This window comes from Pituophis catenifer, unplaced genomic scaffold (genome assembly GCF_029215685.1).
Source record: "Pituophis catenifer annectens isolate HBS135680 unplaced genomic scaffold, rPitCat1.0.hap2 SCAF_7, whole genome shotgun sequence".
Lineage (NCBI taxonomy): Eukaryota > Metazoa > Chordata > Lepidosauria > Squamata > Colubridae > Pituophis > Pituophis catenifer.
The window spans coordinates 70,317,582-70,341,040 of record NW_027256887.1 but is presented as its reverse complement, the minus strand read 5'-3'; the positions used below and the strand labels follow the sequence as shown (position 1 = coordinate 70,341,040).

Genomic DNA, 23,459 nt, shown 5'->3' with positions numbered 1-23,459 from the left:
TTATTACAATTCCCTAGTTAAAAAGAGCTTTTTTTCTTTTGTGTTTTAAAATCTTGAACTCTCCTCTTTTGCCCTAAATAATTTTCCATTGTTTGCACTTACCTTTTTTGGTGAGGAAAAGGAAAATAAATCTGCTGCCTAATTTTCCAACGTTGCAAGCAAACCGCAAAGCCAACAGCCTGTTTTACTTTCAGTTTCGTTTTGAGCTTGGTTTGCACAAAGAGGAAAAAAAAACTGAGCAATTTAGCAAGAGCAGAGCCCTGTGCAAATCAGCTGAGAGGGGGAAGCCGAGCTAATTAACGTAGGGCGGCCCTTTGAAGCCCCGCGGCAAGAGTTTAAACAGGTTTTTTCCCTCTAGCCATCAGCGGGGATTCAGGAGGCAGCCGGGAACCAGGAGGCAGAATGAAAAATCGGGACTTTTTTAAAACGCCGCGGGACGCGGGACAAATTGCTCAAAAGCGGGACTGTCCCGCCAAAAGCGGGACGTCTGGTCACCTTACGCAAGACAGGGTGAGCTCCCATTACTTGCCCTAGCTCCTGCCCACCTATCAGTTTGAAAGCATGTAAATGCAAGTAGATAAATAGGTACCACTTCAGTGGACAGTTAACAGCATTCTGTGTGCCTTGGCATTTGGTCTTGCTGGCCACATGACCATAGAAATCGGAAACAACTGGACAGGGGAAACCTTTATCTTTAAGATAGATAAAATGTATGGCTCAGCGACAATATCATAGAGGTTGTAATACATACAGGTAATCCACAATTTATGACCACAAGTGAGCCCAAAATTTCTGTGCTAAGTGTGCTAAAATTTCTTAAATGAGTTTTGCCCCATTTTATGACTTTCCTGTCATGGTTGCTAAGTGAGTCATTGCAGTTGCTACATTAGCAACACAGTTGTTAAGTGAATCTGGTGTCCCCATTAACTTTGCTTGCAAAAGGTGAGCACATGACCATGGGACACTACATCCATCATAAATACGTCCAAACTTTGATCACATGACGATGGGGTACGGCAACAGTGGTAAGTGTGAAAAACAGTAATAAGTCACTTTTTCCAGTGCCATTGTAACTTTGAATGGTCACTACACAAATGGCTATAAATCGAGGACCACCTGTAACAGAATTTTAATACTGATGTTGATAAAGGGTCCTCATCTTGGAATGGGAAAATATTGCATCAGAATTTACCTCTCAATATCCCTGCCAGAGCCCAAGAACAGACTGTGTCTCTTATTCTAAAAACAAATTCCTAGCTTTTCCTTGCCTACCCAGTGAATCTTTAATACTAGAATAACAGATTAGGGTTGTTTAAAGATTTGGATGAATTTCAGAAGAGGTGCTTTAGAAACTGCAGTGATGTGAACGCAATTCCTGCTTGTGACTCATTATAGTGTCAGGATCATACTGCTGCAGTGAAAAAAGACATGGCTGTTTTAATGTACCACAGATAGATATTATGTTGCTTTTCTTTGCCTATTCTAAACCATCTTTTCCAGATCATTCTGAAACCTTGCACAGTCTTATTATTATGAGTAGAATAGGTAGAAAAAACTATTGATTTCAGGCTTGCATAGAGCTGTTCCCATGAGGTTTAGCACAGTAGAAAGAAAGGTTTGTGGGAAATGATTCCGCACAAAAAACTTGGATCGGTAAGAAAAGAAGTTTATTTATTTAAAATACAATAAAAAAAGGTAGTTTGCAAAGTGCGGTGGGTCTTGGCGGGAAACTTCAACAGGACATTCTAAGCCAAAAGCCACATCCCTGAATTCAAAAGGAAGACATTTTATACACCCTAACGCGATGCCCCATTCCCTCCCCTTTGAACCCATTGGATAGGTCCTCCAGGTTACAACTAATCCGAGGCTCCTATTAAGAATACATTAACCCCCTTCCCATCCTTCAATTAAATAGAAGGAAAAGGGAGTGGTTGTCGTAGGAGACAACAGTTCGTATTTCTGAAGATTTTGCTCATTGTGTTTCGTGCCACAAAGACTGCTTGCCAGAACTTAATTTGCAGCCTTTCGGCTGGGAGCTCACGGTTGATAAGATCAGTTACTGCAGTTAACTCCTTGAAGGATTTTTGCCTGGACTTTTTGGTGGGTGAATGCAATTCACGATAGCACCCTGAGGGCCTCCTCAGGGTGCCATCGGCCAGACAATGCCGGCTGGCGACCCCCAGGAGGAGAGCCTTCTCTGTGGTGGCACCTACCCTTTGGAACAATCTACCCCCAGAGATATGAGTGATCTCCGACCTCCGGACTTTTCGTTGGGCCCTAAAAACTTATTTTTTTCAGTAAGCCGGTCTGTCCTGATTTTATGGTTGGTTTTAAAATTTGATATGGATTTTAAATTGATAAGTTTTAAATTATGGGCCAAATTTGTTTAATTATTTTAAATTTATTTTTAACTTTATGTATAAATGTTTTTATTTTGGCTGTTCACCGCCCTGAGTCCGAAAGGAGAAGGGAGGTATAGAAGTTTGAATAATAAATAAATAAATAAATAAATAAATAAATAAATAAATAAATAAATAAATAAATAAATAAATAAATAAATAAATAAATAAATAAATAAATAAATAATTCACATGAGGTAAATAATGAGGGGTTTTTCGTGACCAGGAGTCTGTTTCTTGCTTCTCCTAAGGCTGGGTAAGAACACTATATAATGTTGGAAGAAAAATCTGGTCTAGTTCCAAACCGGGAGAAAGATGCTGAAATAAAATGGAGGAAGGCTGCAGGAAAGAAGGTCTCCATTTATTTGGTAGCCAGAAACTTCATTGACAGCAGCATGTTTCTGAGGTAGCTGACAAAATGGAGTTGAGAGTAGGTAGGTTTTTATACATTATTTGGGGCTTTATGATAGAAATGCCTGTTCTTGTGCAAGAATATGTCCTTTAATAGTTTAAAGGCTGTTGCCAGATTCCTATGGGGTCATGTAAGGTCATGGCTGGCTCTGCAGGCAAAAAAGGAAATGCAAATCCTAGGTATTTTGTTTGTCTGCGTTAATCTTGTCAGCTTTGGCTCCTTGCCTATTGTGTTGTTTATTTGGAGTTTCTGGTTGCTCTTTGCTTATGAATAGAGTGGGCCAGTCTTTCTGAATGGATACAAAATCTCTATTCCTAAAGACAAGCTTCTTCATGCTTCTATTTGATGCTATTTTCCTATAGCAGGAAGACCGGGGCTGCTTTCTGCCTTTAGGAAGATGTCTCTCCTATTCTCCTTTGGGAGAAATATTCTATTCTGCCTCTTTTTAATATTAAGAATAAAAAATATTTTATTCTGGGATGTGGGGGTGGGGGCTTTCCTACAGTAGTAACTGAACTAATCTGGAGGTCATCTGTAGCTGTGGCCTTTGATGAGGAGGAAGTCCTTCTGGTTATTAAAGTGATGTGAGATTTTGTCATGTATTTACACTCCAGTATTGAAGGTTACCACTCTTTGTTTTATTTCCTTGGATACAGATATGTATGTTTAGATGATATTTTCCAGTTCAAGTTATTGGGTTGCTCTGCTTTGCTTTTTTTTTTTTTTTAAATTTGATTTATATGCCGCCCTTCTCCGGAGACTCAGGGCGGCTTACAATGCGTTAAGCAATAGCCTTCATACTTTTGTATATTTATACAAAGTCAGTTTTTTGCCCCCACACACTACCTTAGAAAGGATGGAAGGCTGAGTCAACCTTGAGCCTGGTGAGATTCAAACTTACAGTAATTGCAGACAGCTGGTGTTAATCATAATGCTATCTGTCTGCTGAGCCACCAGGCCACCAGAAGTGCTTGTTTATCGCTTTCAAAGTCGTCTGCTCACATTTTGGTGTGGCAGACAGGAGGAGAGGTTTCCAAGCTAGGCTAAAAATGAAGAGGTGGAATCTAGTCAGATGTATCCCATATCTGCTCTGGTGCCAGTGCTAAATAGATGTTTTCCCCACTGTTGATGACATACTAGTGGGAGATTGCAACAAAGCTGTAGCAGAAACCCAATAATTATACTTGTAACAACTGGTACACTCACAAATCCAAACAGTACCATGAATATCTGCAGGTCCTATATGTAGATTAAGGATTAGACTTTTTTTGGCAGACTTTTTTTTGTGATGATTCTTAATTAACTAAGGAAGAATAGATTCCATAACATGCAAAGTTTGCCTGATTTTATGATTTCTATGTACCTGGAAATGGGTTACAAATTATTATCCCTTATGTCTGTTGGAAGAAATGTCCATCTGGGTTCAGTTCCAGGTAGGGAGAAAGACACTGGAAACATGGAGACTGCTTGGAAGGATGGTTTAATGGTGAAGCAGTTCCACCAAGCACATGTGATTCTGGGTAGTTGACCACATGGAGAGGAGAGAGATACCCTCCCTTGGGCCCTGCCCTAGAGCTTCCTGTTCCTGTGCAAGGGCAGGTATCCCATTAGTTGTTGTAAAGATCATGTGCAAATCCTAGGAGTTTGTCCGAGATAAATCTGGTTGAACTGTGGGCCGATGTAATGTCCCCCAGGTGATTTCGCAATGCAGTGAGCCCTGCTGGTAGATGAGTAGAGGGCTAATCCTATCATGTCCTGAGGGCCATGTCTTAATCCCATCACTTCACACACGTTTCTCCTTTTCTCATCCAAGTAAATATAATATTCTGTCTTTTTAATATTTCCTAAAATATTTCATTCTTCTAGGACTGTGAATCTTTTGAATTCTTTTGAAATCAAAGGATTTATTATTCTTGTTAGTCATGATTCATGTTTATGTTACTTTAAATGGAATCTAATCTAATCATAACTAACAATATATTGTAATAGTTGACTGTATTTAAATGGATTTCCTCTTAATTAAGAACGGGGTTCGAGCAGAATTCAATTTCAAATATATAATACTGTGCAGAATGTCTTGAAATCCCACTGTTATGGCAGCCCAAGAGCAAAAAAATATAAATATAAACATAAAGTACAAGCTATTTGTAGACCAATTATTTCTGGAGTAGCAGCTAAAATAATCTGGGCATAACAGAAAGATAATCATGGTTTGTTTGAATGCAATCAAATCATGTCTACTCTTAGAGATTACATAGGTAGATTTCCCCCCCCCCAGGACATTTATTTATTTAGCATATGGTTGATCACACACAGTATTAAAACACTTCATTTTTACAGGTTAAAAACAATTAAAACAATAAAAAAGCAGTAAGAAAACCTAAAAGGAAAACAGAAATAACATTTCAAAGTTTAATGTCGAGTTTGGAGATCCAGTCAGTAGCTGCCGTTGTTATGCAGAGGAAGTCCCTAGAATCTCCTGGATACCTTCTGTTAGGGCATTCCCTCACTATATGCTGGATAGTCTGTCGAGGGGCCCCGCAATCACATTGTGCTGAAAGTGTCTTTCCCCATTTATACAGGGAGTCAGCACACACCCCATGAGTTGTTCTAATTCTATTATATGTCACCCATATGTGTCGGGGTAGGCTAAATCCTGGAGGTATACTACTAGGACTGATATGCTCGGAGACATCTTGGGGGAAACAGCTATTCCACGCCTCCATCCACTTTTGTGTGGTGTTCTGATGATCGGCCATCAACTTACGCGCTGTCAAGATTGGTGGGTTTCTTGACTTTAATCGGCATCTTAAGAGATCAGGAATGTATCCATGTATGGGTAGAGAGGAATTTAACAGGATCTTACTATACTCCCGAATGAGAGCTTCTTGTCGTCGTATGTGCGGGGGGAGTATGTGACTAAGAACTGGTAACCAGTAACTAGGTGTAGATTTTATGCACCCAGTAATTAGCCTCATCGTATGGTTAAGTTGAACATCAATAAGTCCTGTATGTGAGTTGTTTATCCATACAGGTGCACAGTATTCTGCTGCAGAGTAGCAAAGCCCAAGGGCTGCACATCAGAGTTGGGGCTGAAGCTCCCCAAGTTGTTCCGCATAGCTTTTGTAGGATGTTATTTCTGCTGTTAACCTTGGCAGCCATATTCTGGATATGTTTCTTAAAGGACAGGGTCCTGTCTAAGGTGACCTCCAGGTATTTTGGTGTTGCCTCGTATGGGAGCAGTTTGTTATTTAGGTATACATTGAGTTCTCTTTTTGCCAATTTGTTGTTGAGGTGAAAACATGATGTAACTGTTTTACTTACACTTGGGATTAACCTCCATTGGTGGAAGTATGTGCTCAAAGTTGTAAGGTCGGCTGTAAGTACGCCTTCTGTAGCTTCAATGTCCTTGTCCTCCCCCCAGGACAATTAGCTCCTAGTATGATGTTCCAGATCTTCAAAAAGAGCAGTTATTGCCACTATTCGCTTTGCTGCTGGTACTTTTTTATTTTCTTCCAATTTTTAACCAGCATTAGTAAGCCAGATAAACCATGGTTTATTCCCTAGCATATTATGGATTTAGAGGGGTCATAAACTAACCACATGGACTGGATTGCCACAAAAAGTTAATGCTAAAATGAGGCTAGTTTAGTTTATGTGCACTGCTTCCGAAAGTGATTTATGTTATTTTATCTGATAATGCAGATGATTTTACAGTAATAATTTTATTTAATTTAAATATTATCGCCAGTGATACCTGCGATACCAACATCTCCTTTCTCAGCAATAACAGAAAATCACTAAACCTAGAATTTAGTACAAAGTAGTGCCTCAGAAAATTGGCCAGTTGGTTCACCATTTTCATTACATTTACAGTAAGTATATATATATATATATATAAAAACAATTTATGGGACGAAGAGGAAAAACTCGAGGGCGGGACAAATGAAAAGGGCGGCACCCAAACCGACCAAACAGAAAAGTAGGAACTATTGAGGGGGCAGGTAATAACTAGAAAAATACGAAAGGGGACGTGGCTGAGCTGAACGAAACGGAAGAATTTCGTTCTCCTGAAAAACGCGCCTAAAACGCAAAACGCTCAGGGGTACTGGAACCCAAGTAGAAAAGGGGAGGAGTTTGCCTTGGATGATGAGCAAGGAAGGGGCGTGGCGCTGAAGGAGCGGGTTGCGCCTCCGACACTGGAAAGGCTCGCCGAGGGGGCGGGGCCCGAGAGGCCGTTGGCGGCGTTGCTGCGAGCGCGAGCGCTCTCTTCCGAAGTTCCTTCGAGAGCTGTTGGAGGTGGCAACGGCGGGCGCGCGGAGCGACCGTTGAGGGGGCGGGGTTCCCCGCGAACGCCCCGGGGGGGAGAGCGGCAGTTGCCTCAAGGGGCGCTTAAGCGCCTGGTGTGGTTGCCACCGACAGCTCTTCCTTCTCCTTCAAACAATGGACGAGTCCCCTGTGATAGCCGGGCCCTGCCTGGCTGGTCCGGTCGCCATGGGTGGGGAGAACGAAGCTGAAAGCCGGCAAGGCCCTGCGGACCGAGCTAACGGAGAGTCGCGCCTCAACCTCTTGGACACTTGTGGGGTGTGCGGGCAACACATTCAGAGTCGGCGGCCTAAACTGCTTCCTTGCCTTCACTCGCTCTGTCAGCGTTGCCTACCTTCGCCTCATCGCTACCTCATGCTGCCACCTCCCGCAGCCCTTTCGCCGGGCGGCGGCGGTAGTGGCGGCGGCGGCGGCCCCCCCAAAGATCCGCCGCTGCCGCCGCCACCGCCGCTGCTTCAGCCGTCCTCGGCGCCTTCTTCGCCGGTCTCCGCGCCGCCTTCGCCGTTGCACTGTAATCCGGGTAAGAGAGAAAACGACGCGCCTCGGCGGTCCCTTGAATAGGGGCGAATGGGGACGGAGAAGAGTGTTCTGCGGGCTTGAATTCTGGTCGGTGGTTGCCACCCAAAGGAATAAATAGTAATTCTGTGCCGGGAGGGAGGGGAATTAATTGGCTAAAAGAGCAATATTCATAACGCGTAAGTCTTACCCTCCTGTCTCCGAGGCAAGAGATGAGGCACCGGTCTTAACATCTTGGTTCGCGGAGAAGTTCCGGGATGGGAGATAATAAGTCTTGGAGCTCAGCCAGAACACAACTTGGATCCTGGTTCCGTGGAAGCCCAGCATTAATGTCCACAAGCGTTTAGGAGTTAGGCATCTGCTTTGTCCAAGTAAGCCGAGTATGGAGAGAGCCGGAATTGGCTTATTCTGTTTGCAGCCGACAGGCAAAGGTTTGCATCCCATGAATAGGGTTAGTAGGAAAAGCAAACAATAGTCCTGTGATTTTGGGCCATTTCAAGGCTGCGGAGGCAAATCCTTTATCGAAGGTAGAAGCTTTCCGTTCCTCAGCACGGTTGTGCTGTTGGACTGAAAACTTAATGGGATTTGAGAGATGAGATGCTGAGATCCAATTTAAAACTCCGCCTTTTGGAAGGGAAACCATGATTGATGGCAACTTCCCATTGTTTATGCGCCGCATCCTGTGTTTAATATAGGTGTGAGCCAGGAAATTCCAAGGTGGCTTATTTTATGTTGAAGTCAAATACTTAAGTTCAAGGGAATATTTGAAAAACTATTTATGCTGTTAATTTCTTCTAATGGTAGTATCGTTAGAAATCTCCACTGATGAAGATTTAGAGGTTTATTAGAATATACCATATTCACTGTTTCCTAGATTGAGGGTGAATGCAAGAGACCTCCAGTTGTGGGGGATTTCTTGGTAGTTTTATTTGTGTAGGATTCTTTTTCTTTTCTCTTACTTTCACTGGCTTTGCCTCTTTTTGTGTTGCCAAAAGAAAAATGCAGTGATTTTCTGAGACACCTGTACAAGATAGATTTTGTATGTGTAACCTTATTACTAGATGACAGGAATGTACATAGCCTTTTTTTCTTATATATTTGGCTTATAGTAGAAACAAGTGGGAGTTGTGGAGAGAAGACTTGTTGTCCTATTATGAAGTAGAATATCAATTCTTATTTGTATTATAAGTTTATTAAGTTATTACATCATATTGTAATCTATTTCTATTACTCTTCATAGGCTAAGTATTTATTTTTTGGTATATCACATGATTTATGTATCTGGCTTTAGATACTGAAAATTCTATGCATATCTTTTATGCTTAATATTAGTAAATATGATTAACTTTGCATCTAACACTATCTACATTTTCATTTCAAATATCTACAAATTTAAAAGTTATTGTATTGATTCTTCTATCATGTTTTGCAAATTGTATATGTCTTTGCATGGATTTGTCATATTCAATCTTAATATATTTGAATTACTGCTACAATATTTAGTTTTTCCAAATATTCATATTTTAAATTTATTGCTGAGCCAATGCATGTGGAATTGTGATGGCATTTTTTACCAGACAGATCTCTAAATAGCTTAGAGTCTAAAATCTTCAGAATGTAGAAAATAATGTAAGTAAATACAGTTAGAAAACCTGCATATATCAAGTTAAACACTTGTCAATAAAATGAACCCTGTTTATGCAGATACAGAATCCCTGTAAATTAAGCAAATGTTCTTAAGTCATGCTAACTGTATAATTAAATATTAAACACATCTCTATTTGATAATTAAAATAGAATGTTTGTAAACTTATTTCTTTGTTATGTAGCAAACGTGTTGATAGTCATTACAAGCTTTTAGTGCATACCCTCAACCTTCATAAAATTACCTGAAATCTTGTGAGATTTGGCCAATTTTGCATAGAGCAATTTTTAATAATTTTATGTGATCAGTTTCATGTTGCTAAGCTTACTTTAGGGATATTTTCTGATCCTGTTATTAAAGGATATCTCTGTATTAAATAGAACATAACATTTAATAAACATAGTCCACTGTAAGCTTTAGAAATATCCAAATCCTTTTCAAAATGTGAAATCATTATGGTCATTATATAATATCTATGAGATACTGATATATATCCTATTCCCTACCCATTAGAAGGTCAAATTCTATTGGATGTGATAGAGAAATTGGACACTTATATCTGGCCAGATCTAATCCTATTCCTTATAAAGTCCCTAGATTATTTTTGCTTCCTTTTTTGATTTTTAAATATATGAGGGCTTGTGGCCTGTGATTATAAAACACCCAGTCCTAGAAACCTTTACAAAATTTATAGTGAAATTCAGCAGCCAAACAAATTATTCTTTTATTAATTTTTAAAGAAAATATCAAATTAATTTGATTTTTTTTAAAAAAATACATGCATACATAAAAATAATATGACATTGACACTTAGCCAGCAAAAGAAAGAAAAAAAAAAGAAAAGGCTACAAAATATTCAAAAAATTTAAACCCAATTCCTGAAAAGTCTTCCTTACACTTTTGTTTAAAAGCAATAGTAATTTAGATGGTTAACAGATATCACAAAATCTATTCCCCATGCATGAAAAATCCACAATTCTTGATAATGGTCAGATTCCAAATCTTGGGGATATAACCATACATAATATATACCTCCTCAACTAGCTATAAGATTGACCTAAACTCATGTTAATCATGATCCTGTGGATTTCAACCCAAAATATAGCAATAAGACAAATCCAAACAGTATGAATGTTTCAATTTTTAAAATGGATCTTTCCAGCTCAAACCCTTATTGAACAGCCTGTGAAACGTCCAGTATATATGAAATAGCAATTTTGTATTAGTCTTATGTTAACAGCAAAATAATTTTACCTTAAGTATTTCAGAAAAATACCCAACTTAATTTTACTATTCCATGGTAATTAATGTGACATTCATAAACATTCAGATTATATTTTTGCAAAATTAAATTGCTGGTTTGGGAGATTTTTCATATATATTACAAAAAAAAGGTATGATGCAATTACATTAACTTTAATGATGCCCAGCATACCCCTTTTACATTTTAATTCCTTACAGTGCTCAAAAAATGTTTGTTTTGGAACTTAAAGTGTAGGGAAAAATTGCAGCCCTGGGCACAAAAACACCATCATATTCTTAAAAGAATCAGCACAACAAAGTCATTGCCATAGGATGAACTACTCTGAAAACAAAATATATATTTACAAGCAACTGAGTTTGTATTAGTAATTTCATTACGATCAATATTCAACAGAATATTATCAGCTTTTAACTACCAACTAAATGGTATACCTCATAATTACAGATAGTCACTTAATCTTAATTGGGACTGGGAACTCTGTTACTAAGTTGTTTGGTTAATAAGGAAAACATCATATGACCACACTAATTTATGACTTCAGTTCCGTCTTTAGTTGTTAAGCACCTTGTTAAGTGTGACATCATGTGACTGTGACTAGTAACTTCCTATCAGCTTCCCCATTGATATAGCTTATTGGAAGCTGGCAGCAAAAGGTGCAAATAGCAATCATAAATGTGCGCCAGTTGCCAAATGCCTGAATCGTGATTATGTTACAGTGGGAATTTTGCAATGGCTACAACTTTGAGGACCAGTTACAAGTCTTCGTTTTCAGCACTGTCGTAAATTCAAACAGCTGGTTGGTAAGTGAGGACTAGCTTTACAAATGTAAATTACCCATCATGCATTGCACTACTAAAGGAATACATTTATACAGGTAACCCTCGACAGTTCAAGTAACTATTTGAAGGTATGAGGGCACTGAACAAAGGTACTTAGAATTTATCTTTGAAGTTCCAGTGTCCCCATGTATTTTTGGCAGGTAGCTTGCAGTCACAACCAGTTGCAGTATCCTGCAATGATCTTATTGCCAATCTTCTCTGCCAGCTTCCTACAAGCAGACAATGGGGAAGCCAGCAGGGAAGATCATAACTGCTTGGATAAATTAGATCTTCCCCAATAGCACCCTCCTTCCCCAGCCTTCCTGTGTCGCATGTGTATACCCTGTATTTCCCCCCCCCGCCTTCCTGAGCTCACGTTGCATGTGCCCCCCCGCCACACACACACAGCCTACACCAGATCTTCCCTTCACTCTGTGTCATCCCAGCACTCCTTACCTGGAACTCCCTTGGCTTTCCATTTAACATGTGTTGGGATTATAACAACAACCAGGATTGTCTGGATTGCCATTGGTAAGCAATGCAGTTATGAGACATCACACTTTATGACCGCATCACTTAGTGATGGCAATCCCAGTTCCAATTCTAGTTGTAACTCGAGTTTGTGTGTGTGTGTGTGTGTGTGTGTGTGTGTGTGTGTGCATGCAAGCCATGGTATTACCTGTGACAGTTCCAAGTGAAAGGTGGACTTTCAAGATGCAGGATAGGAGTATGATACTTTTGAACTTTGGTGTGGAAGGAGATTCCTGAGAATATTGTGGACAGCCAAGAAGAAATGATGGATCTTTATAAACAAATCAACCTAGAGATTTTGCCCAGGGTACAAATGACAAATTTGACTATTCTCAAATGGTCTTGTTTTGGATACATATGAAGACCCAGCTCTCTGGAAAAGCTCTCTACTGCTGGGAAAGATAGAAGGAAAGAACAGGATTACCAAAAAAAAGATGGATGGACATACCGGTAGTTACAGTACCATTGAGATATTTGAAAGAAGAGGTTAGGGACAGATCATCTTGGGAAAAATCTGTGTGGTCTGTAAGAGTTAAAAATGACTTGTTGACACAATGACACATAATTAGCAGAACAAAAAAAAAAGATAATGCAAGCAAATAGTATAATGTAATCCAAGAAACTAAAGTGATAAATACATTTATTGTTAATATATGTGACACATGTTTCAAAAATACTGGAACTGAAGTAAAGGGAATTTGTTTTGCAACCTTGGGGCAATAACAGTGATTATGCTGCTACTAACTGCAGCTATTTTTACTACCCTGGCTATTACCCATCTGCCTTCTGCATCCTTGAAAAGAGAGGAGAAGGTATTAGAATCTTCTTTTCTGCTCCTCTGTACTGTACTGTGAAAATGATCACAGAATGTTTTATGGTCATTGTATATTTATTACTATTTGTTTCTTTTGTTTCTAAGTTGTGCTATGAGAACTTGTTATCCTGAAAAAAAAATCTAAATAAATGAATATAATTAACTAAAGAAATTATAATAAATGACATAAGAATTGCTGGGACTTACCTAAAACATCAATGCAACTCTCTTCATCAAGTCATTTTCAGATCTTACTGGGATTAAAGCTGGATAAAAACAAGCAGCAGAAAGACAATAGAGATTACATGAAATCAGGCCAGAACATTTTACTGATTAGTGCTTACAAGATTTGCCATGTTTTAGATGTGAGCACAGTCATAGAGCAGTGCGTGTCTGACTGATTCTCACTTACCCAGCCTGCCTACTGGCATTTTTAAAGGTATTCTACTACATATCTTTTTTAAAAGTTCTGTTTTTAAAACTATTTTTGTACTTTCTTCTATTGTCAACATAAAGCATAAATTACAAAACGAGGGGTACAAACAGAGCCAGTTTGGTCTAGTGGTTATGTCCTGTCCCAGTCCACGCAACCATACCCTAGGGCAGTGATGGCTAACCTTTTTGCCATCGCGTGCCAGGAAGGGGGGGTGGGGGGTTCACATACGCACGTGCCCACACCCATAATTCTATGCGACCCATCCACCCCCCGCCCACCCCGCTCCTGGCACGCAATGGCCCGGTAGGCCTGTTTTTCTTTCTCACCTGGCTCCAGGACCTGTCTAGGCGTTTGAGGAGGGCAAAAACAGCCTTCCCCACCCCTCCGGAGATCCTCTGGAGGCCAAAAATGGCCTGTTTGCCAACTTCCAGTCCCATCGGAAGCTGAGCTCACGTGCCCACTGATACGATTACGTGTGCCACCTTTGGCACACATGCCATAGGTTTGCCATCATGGCCCTAGGGGTTTTAGTTACTTTATTGAGGCACTGCAAGTCCCAGGTTTCACTCACAAGAAACAAAAAGTCCCAATAAGTCCAAGCATGATAACCAAAGCCAAGCTCCAAGTCCAGAATCCAAGTGCAAAATCCAAGGCCCAATCATGAGGTCAGCAAAGAACACGTATGTTCGGAATCATGAAAGTAGGAGTCACAAAGTCAGAGTATATGCTCTGCAGAAAACAGACAGTTTGTCTCCAACATTGCTTTTCTCCATGCGCTGGGCTAAGTAACCACCAGCTAGTGCATCTTTGTTGTGGCTCCGTTGCCTGAGCCTGGGCTATCGACAGATGCAGACTCTGAGAGTGAGGGAGAGGAGTTGGCAAGGCCTCCCTCTCCAGGACCCTCCTCTCTGGCAATGCCTCCGGAGGACACTGAAGACCAAATGATAAGCTCAGAGCCAAGCATGTCCCCGCAGCCACAAGTGGACAGCGATGAAGAAGATAAGTGCTGGCTGGACCCGCGACAGAGGCGCAGGAAGAAGCGTGCACAGCAGAAGGGAAGGCGTGCCAGAGATTAGCTGAGTCACTGGACCACACCCCACAGGGTATAAATGTGGGTGTGGTGGCCGGTTCAGTTTGTGACGAGCAAAAACTGGAAATACTCCATGATCTCTGTGTTACTGGACTTTGCCTGCTTTATCGGACTGCATTTGGATTAATCCTTGTATTGTTGACACTCTGCCTGTTTTATCGGAATGCTGGCAGTCTAATCTTTGTTTTGTGTGAGTAAAGTCTGAATTGGCAGCTAGCCACTGGGTTGCTGCCAGCTTTATCTTCAAAGAGTTTTGTCGTGTGGCTTATTAACTCTGGGCTGTCTGTGGGGGTGTGTGTGGGGTACGGGGACAGAACAATCTCATTAGGAGGGTTGAAGCTGTCTCCTTGTAAGTAGCTTGCTGACCTTGGTTACACCTCCCTCCTACCCTGTGTACCATGGGATCCAGCAGAGGAGGCAGTTCCTCATCATTGCTAACTGGCTGTGCAGTGCCTCTTCTCTGCCCTGTGCTTCTGGTTGGTCAGGCAAGCTTCCCATTGCAGCTGTATCTTTTCTGTCTCCTCTTCCTCTTGCCCATCCATTCCTGGTCTTCCTGATGTTCCTCCATGCCCCACTCCAAAGTCCCCGTAGCTGGCTCTTCCTCATCGTGCAAGCCGGCATTCGGGGAAGCCATTAAAGGTTAAGGTATCAATCTAGAAAGTAGGAGATCATGAGCACTAGTCCCATCTTAAACATGAAAGCCAGCTGGGTGAACTTGGGCCAGTCATTCTCTTTCAGCCCAACTCACCTCACAGGATTATTGTGAGGAAATAGGATGAGGAAAATGAGTTATTTGTAAAATCATGAGGAAGGTGATATTTGTTGATATCCTGCTCCCTTAACATATTCTACATTAATTTTTGTGTAGTACAACCTACCAGTATATATCTAATCATCTTGAAACCTTTGGAAGACAGAAGAAAGTTAATTGATTAAAATTGCTTGCTTCTTTGTTGTGCTGCTAAGACATCTTCAGTGGAGCAAATAGCTTTTTCATCACCACAGAGAAAAGATAAAGAAATAAAGCTAAAATACTGAAATATATTGAATTTTTAAAGCTATATATGACAAAATATTGACTCAATGCCTACCCTAAAAATAGATTTAAGTATATTTCCTTTATACCACTGCTAGTTTAATATATTTGTCAGTTTAAATGTTTATCTTGAGAAGAAAATTTAAAAAGAAAGAAGAGGTGAGTATAATAAGTGAAGAAAATGATATATTACAAATATTGCACTAGACAAATTTTAATGAAATCCAGTGACTTTTGACAGCAATAGCTATCTGCACAATGTAGCCATTTTCCTGGAAAATGCACTGAACTTATTACTAGTAAAATATACAGTTGTCTGTAGATGCCGATACAAATATTTTGTAGTTAGTAAGGTTATCAGTTCTACTCTCCATGAATGATAGATTAGCATGCAGAAGTATAGGTGACCATCTCAATTTCAATATCTGGCCAGAAACATAAAATAATTAGTCTTGGAAAGGAATATTATTCTGGGTCAACATTATCAAGATAAATGCATCTAAGTGTGCATTGGGGAATGCCGTCCTCTGTGATAGTACAGAAATGTATGGTAAGTATACAGAAATGTATTATTTAGGAGTAGTGCAATGTCAGCCTGTCAGATCTGGGTGCTAAGGAGGTTGTGCTTTGAACTGTTTGTTTCGTTTCCTGACTTTTGATTGTATCTTTAAACTATATGTAGATGGGACTTATCGTTCAATGTGTTCTGATGGTTGATTTGTCAGAATTTCAAGATTTCAGGAATTCCCAAACATTTTTTGAGATTTCACTTGGTCTAAAATGCCAGCAGTTTCCCAGTGGAAATCGGTTGAATTTGTCTGTGTTAAGAGATTAAGGAATTTTCTGAATACTAATTGATGTTTGTGTTCTTCTAATCTTCTATATGTCTATTCTATAAAGTTCAAACCTAAAGTATACATAATCTTTACTAAATTTTGATTGTATTGTTACTGTTATTCAATTAGATTGCTGGAAAATTGATATGATATTGTTGGTTTAAATAATAAATAACATAGAATTTATAAATAGCATCTGTCAGAAGTAAGAGTTCACCTAAAAAAAAGAATTTAATTTTTGGATGTCAAGAAAAAGGGACAAAACATCACACATGTATCTTTATATTGTCACTTTAGGGAAAGAGGATGCAGGATGTGCCAAGTGAAGAAAGAATGGGGGTGGGCAACTTAAGAGATCAATTTATGATCTTGCTGACCTCCCCATTGACTTTTCTTATGGGAAGCCAGCAGGAAAGGTTTCAAATCGTGATCATGTGACCATGATAAGAGCCTGGTGGCGCAGTGGACTAAACTACTGTTAAAGTAGTATTTAGCTGCCAGCTGCCTACAATTACTGCGAGTTCAATTCTCACCAGGCTCAAGGTTGACTCAGCCTTCCATCCTTCCGAGGTAGGTAAAATGAGGACCCGGTTTGTGGGGCCAATAAGCTGACTTTGTATAAATAGAACACTGCTTGGGGGGGGGGGGCAAAAAGCCCTACTAAGCAGGTATATACAAAAGTATGAAGGCTATTGCTTAAAAGCATTGTAAGCTGCCTTGAGTCTCTGAAGAAGGGTGGCATATAAATCAAACTCAAGATCTTGACAGGCTTGAACAATGGACCCTATACCACAAAATGAAATTCATTGTGGGAAAAAGCAACATTTATACTTAGGCAGGAAAAATGAAGGTACAAGTACAGATTAGATGAAACCTGGCTGAAAAGCAATAACTAAGAGGGACTTTGGAGACCTAGTGGACAATCACTTAAATATGAGCCAAAAAAGCTAATACAATCCTTGGTGGTTGTCTGGATTATCATTTCATTGAAAGTATACCATGCTAAACAATGAATGGTTGGCATCTACTACAACCTTTTGCAGTCTGACTTGCTGCAGCTGTAACTGCAGCATGACACGTGGTACACACCAATAATGTATTCCACTATCATTCTTAGGTTTTGGAGAATTTTGCCTTTAAAACAATGTTTTGAAACCCATATTTGACAAAGCCAATTTGCAGTTGTCAACCAGCATGAATGGTTTATGGGGCTAATTTCTAGAAGAGCCAGATCTGTGGGAAGTTCTCCTGTCCTTATTGTCTGTGTCATCCTATATCCATATAGTTGCTCAGTAGAGAGATCCTTTACAACACTGTTGCTCAGTGAAATGAGAGGCTCACCAATTGAAACTCTAGAGAATAATGGATCAATGTCAAGTTCTGTTGCAGTATCTAGCATGTTGCCAATTTTACCTGCCCATCTGTTAGACAAGGTCTTCCCATTCAATTTTGTGATTGTCATAGGGGTAACTCATTCGTGTGGAGTGCATACACCAACCAGATCAACTTCCGTTCAAGCTTAAACCTCTACCCAGTGCATGGCATCACCTTCACAGCCAGCATTAACATTTGTAGAATCTCCCCCAGTGGCCTTCAGGCCTTCAAGAAGAAATGCCTTTCTTCTTCATGAAATGCACCAGATTATCTGCAATCACTTGAGCAGGTTTTCCTGTTTTTGAGCCTTTCTCTGCAGTTCAATGATAAAGGTATCTTCCACCCAGCTCACTGCCTATAGAATAATGTTCTTCTTTGATGGTACTGGGGAATTGCTGGTCTGAATTCTTTGCTTTCAAGATAACTTTAGTTGCATCTATATGGCCGTTGAAGAAGATGCATTCTATTTCGCCCTTCTTACCATCTTGATCTAGGGACTTCATAATTTTTTTCCTGGGCTCTCTTGACTTTATTGCTGTCAATTACAAATCACTTGTCTTCTTTGGTGATCAAGCCAGGATCTATGAAGGCAGCTGTGGTAATAGCAGCAGTGGCATATAGACCAAAACTGTATCTTATGCTCTGCATAGCGACATTTGTTATTTCTAATCTATTGTATTCTGTCTTTTTTTTTTTAAGTAGAGAGCATGTGTGTGTGGTCTAAGGCCTCTTCATAACTTCCATCACATTCCTCTTCATCTTCAGTCATCTATCCTTCATTTTCATCATACTTCATTTGTCAGTATTAAAATGTCTGGAATACTTCTCGGCTTATATTTAACAAGCCTTTGTCTCTCGTCATCTTGCTGCTTTTGCCTTTTGACTAGTCGTTTCTGCTTGGGCACATCTGGCAGTACGCCATATCTGAGAATGTCTCGCAATGTTGGGAGTTCAGACGGCAACAAGTTTCTGCCAACCCGAATTAGGTTGCTCATATGAGTGAATGTTCCCAGACTCATTCTTTTCTTAAAAGCCATTACAGATCAGTTATCACACTCAAAGAAAACAAGGCCAGCAAGGCTATAAAATATATACCTCAATAATTGCAGAAAGACTAAAAAGGTTCTTAAATCAATTCATACATTCAGATCAAAATGGATTCCTATCTAAAAGACAAATTAAAGATAATATGAGAATAATTTTAAATACACTGGAGTACTACGAAGCACATCCAGGGAAGCAAATGGTGTTGATTTTTCTAGATGCACAGAAAGCATTTGACAATGTGAACTGGCAGTTTATGCTAGCACAATTAAAAGATAAGGATTTGTGGGAGAGATTTATTAACATTAAGGTGATATAAACAAACAGCAAAGGTGATGGTAAATGGAGATATGACAGAAGGTTAATATTAAAAAAGGTACAAGACAAGGATGCCCCTTGTTTCCTCTGTTATTCATATTGACACTGGAAGTATTAAACAGAAATATTAGACAAGACACAGAGATAAAAGGTATGGAAATGAAAAAGGAAAAATATAAACTACAGGCATTTGCAGACAATTTAGTTTTCATTTTGAAAGATCCACAAGAAACAGGGCCTTAAATTAATAAAAAAAAAAAACTGAGGAATATGGTGAAATGGCAGGATTGAAAATAAAGAGAAAGCTATTAGTTAAAAATCTTACAGACATGCAGAAAAAAGAGTTAATGAAGAGAATAGATATTCAGATTACTAAGAAAGTAAAATATTTAGGGATTTGTATGACAGCAAGATGTGTAACTATTAAGGAAGATAATTACTACAAACTGATGCAACAAATTAAAGCAGATTTGGAGAAATGGAAAAATCTGCAATTATTAAGAATAATAATAATATATGAATATATTACCGAGATTACGATATCTATTTCAAACAATTTCAATAAAATTGGAAAAAAATACTTTGAGGAACTCAATAAAGTAATATTAAGATATATCAGGCAAGGGAAAAAAGCAAGAATAAGTTTTAAAATGCTGCAGGATTCAAGGAATAGAGATGGCTTTGGGCTACTGAATTGGGAATTGTATTACCAGGCTGCGGAAAGAATGGATTGTATTGAGGCATACAAAACTATTGACTTTGGAAGGGCACGTTTTGCAATTGGCTGGCATGCCTTCTTGTGGTATGGGAAAATAAAATACATGGTTACTTTCAAAGACATTATATTAGGAACTAGCTGGACGCCGGTGCTTCACTACAAAACTATGTGCTCACGCTTGATAAATTGACACTTGCAACCTGAAACTTAAGAATGGGTAGAATGTCCCAGCCCGCAGCTTCTATCAGTATTCATATGGCTAGCATTCTGTCAGTGTGTGAGAGAGTTGACGGGTGTTTGGAAACTCAAACAGTATTTGCTGTGTGAGCAAGAAGGAGACAGGAAGGAGGCTGGGTGTGGCTTAGCTCAACCGTACTGGAGTAAAGCTGCTGCCTGCTGTGAAAGTAAAACTGAAAGTGAAACTTCTCTGCTTGTGTTTGGAACAGATTTCAAACACAGGAGGGGGAGTACAACCCCTTAGCATCAGAGTATGTTGTTAATAATATAGGAAATACTAATGCTCTGATGGTCATTTCGAAAAATCCTTTCTTAGTGAGCACATAGAAGCCAAGAGGAACATATATGGCAAATTTCAAATTTGTAGGCTTTACGGTTCTGGAGATTTCATGATTAATGCGTGAGTGGTTTTCGTTTTTATATATATAGATGCATTATTGTTAGTGTGGGAAAAAATTGGAGAACAACGTTATTTGAGGATACCAGTTTGGCTTTCAAGCACTGATTCACCCAAATGTTATTAACATGGAAAATATTGTTAGATACAAAGGTATTTGGAATGAAAAGGGGGAACTCAAAACTAAACAAGAATTGAGTGGTCAAGGGATTGATACGGCATGGAACTCACAAGTGTAAATACATTCTAAATATGAGAAAGATGTTAAACTATACACATTTTATAAAGAACTAACAACTAGACAAGATATTAACAGGGACAGAAGAAAAATTGATAAAACGTACAGCTACTTACTGAGTATTAAATTGGAAGATGAACAAGTGAAGGAGACAATGATAGTGTGGGCAAAAAACTTTGCTTATACAATAGAGTTAGACAAATGGCAAAACTGTGGGACAGGAACTATAAATTAACAATGTCAGCTGCCTATAAAGAAAATTTGTACAAGATGTTTTATAGATGGCATTTTGCACCAGTGAGGTTGGCAAAGATAAGTCGACTAAATGCTGGAAATGCCACCAGATACCTGGGTCATATTATATGTGGTGGACGTGCTCAAAAAAAATTGGACAAAAATACATATGTGGCTGGAAAAAACGATAAAGCAGCATATTGATTTAAAGCCAGAAATATTCTTGTTGGGGATTTCATCCAAAAAATATAGTAAGGGGAATGCATATCTAATCATCCATATACTAACTTCAGCTAGAATTGTATTTGCACAAAATTGGAAAAGTAAAGAGATCCCCACAGATGAGAATGTGATCAAGAAAATATTAGAATGCAAAAATGAACAGATTAACTCTAGCAATTAAGGAAAAAGAACAAACTGAATATTATATGACAGGGGACTTATTTTATCAATGGTTGGATAACAAAAACGGAAGTTAGAAACAGGGAAACAAAAGAAAAAGTTTAGTGAAATAAAGAAGATATGTTGAGAGAGAAGCAAATATTATTATGTTTAATATTATCATTTTAATATTATAGAATCAATGTTAATGTAATGTATATTGTTGTAAATTTTGATTATTATTTTACAAAGATATTTGTACCCAGATGACACACTGTTTAATTGAAGAGGGAATTGTTATATTAAAAAATAAAAAATTCAAAGAAAAAGAAAATGAGGCCAGCAGTACTAACACTCTCAGACAAAATAACAGTTAACAAAAAGAGAAAGACAGCTGAACCTGTGAAATTAAACAAAATGTTAAAAGTTATGATATTTATGTAGTTACTTAGCAAGCACATATAAATTATATTAAAGTAACCAAAATATCTTTACAATCCCCAAGGCATATCACAACTTTTGAGAACCCCTAATGTTTGGAAATTGAAAGTTGAAAAATTTGACATGCCCTATGTGAGCTCTTGTCTCTTTATGCAACACATAATCTCCAAGAACTGATCATGTTAGGGTCAACATGACTAAAGCTACATAACCCATCAGTAGACTAGGAGAGGAGTGCTCTTTCATTTTGTTCTCCTGCCTGCCAGCAGCACCAGGCTGCTGAATAGCAATAGCACTTAGACTTAGGTACCACTTCACAGTGCTTTACAGCCCTCTCTAAGCGGTTTACAGAATCAGTATCTTGCCCCCAATAATCTGGCTCCTCATTTTACCAACCTTGGAAGGATGGAAGGCTGAGTCAAACTTGAGCCAGTGAGAATTGAACTGCCAAACTGCTGGCAGTCGGCAGTCAGCAAAATTAGCCTGCAATACTGCATTCCTACAACACAGATCATTCAGTGACTACCAATCTTGACGACAAGGTGCTGCTCCCAGACATGGAGGATGTCTCCCTTTACATGTTAGTGTATGGGAACAACAATAGGAAAAGAGAACTGCCTTGATCTTTTATTTGTGGGCTTTCTGGTTGCGTTTGAGTTCATTAGAGACTCATTATGTTGTTTCTTAGAAGGAGGGCATTAAGTGTTTGACCTTTATAGTAGTAGACTAGGTCCTTCATTAGACTTTGGTCTTTCTCCTTCAGCTTATTCTTGGTTACAAATCAGTTCAGTTTCTAGGTAATTGCCAAAGTATACTCTTACAAGCTGAGCACCACTCTGCTTGAAGAATCATTGTATCTCAGACTACTTTATCAGAGTAATAAGCAGTGTCAGATGAAGTTAGTTGAGTGCTTTTAGATGTCCGAATATTTGCATATTTTATAAAATCATGATTAATTCTCTGTATAACATAATAAAGCAAGTTTCCTTTACTTATAAAACTACATCTTTTCCACTGATGTTCTTCGTACAATATTTTATACCCTTAACAATGCTGTAAATTCAAATACATTTATATTATTTTTATATACTTAGGTATCTGAGTGTTATCATTTTTAAAGTACTAATCAATTTATAAAAATGCATATGATCTGACTTGCATATGATATGATGTGAGATGCATATGATACGACCTGACTCTAAATTATAAATACATTCCACATGGCTTAATATATGGTCTAAGTTCCTTGAACACCAAAAATAGGGCTATTCTTTTGGTTTAAGGAATTTCTCATTTTAAAATAAAGTTTTACTGCATTGATGTGTGGCTTAGAGAAGAAACAATGCGATAAGCTGAGGAGAATGTATTTGCTGCTAAGCAATGGGACACTGTTGAATAGGATAAAAAAAAAAATCCTGAAAATATGAGTGGGTAATGTCTGATTTGTAAATTTATAATTTACCTTTCTTTTCTCCCCACTAGTTGGTGTTGTTCGCTGTCCAATTTGTGGCCAGGAATGTGCAGAAAGACACATTATTGACAACATCTTTGTGAAGGATACTACTGAGGTTCCCAGTAGTACAGTGGAGAAGTCAAATCAGGTGCGTGTGTCTAGGTGTTTTGGGGATTCCGAAAACTATCAAATATGTGATATTCCATTGACAAATATAAACTAATGCTTGGTGAAAATTCTTTTAGTCATATTTGTGACATGGTTGTGTAGAAAGTGAGAACAGATTGCTAAGACTGTTTTGAAACTTAGAAATTACTATGGTATACAATTTGCACTTTACAAAGAAACAAAAATAAAACAGAAGGAAAGAAATATTACAATTTGTAAATATTTGCTGACTCGACTAAGTCGAAGTATAAAAATGATTTAAGTATTTTTCAGTTTGATAAACCACTTCAGATGCATGTTTTGTGTAAAGATAGGACAGAAAAAGCAAAACTA

The 23,459-nt window shown here is 38.7% G+C and overlaps 1 protein-coding gene across 1 annotated transcript in view; it reads left to right on the top strand.

Moving 5' to 3' along the window:
• Positions 1–7,254: 7,254 nt before the first annotated feature.
• Positions 7,255–23,459, top strand: part of TRIM24 (tripartite motif containing 24) — a 55,468-nt gene continuing 39,263 nt past the window's right edge. Inside the window, exons 1-2 of the mRNA XM_070947116.1 lie at positions 7,255–7,657; positions 22,988–23,106. Coding sequence (XP_070803217.1) covers positions 7,255–7,657; positions 22,988–23,106 — 522 coding nt within the window. The remainder of the gene's footprint in view (positions 7,658–22,987; positions 23,107–23,459) is intronic.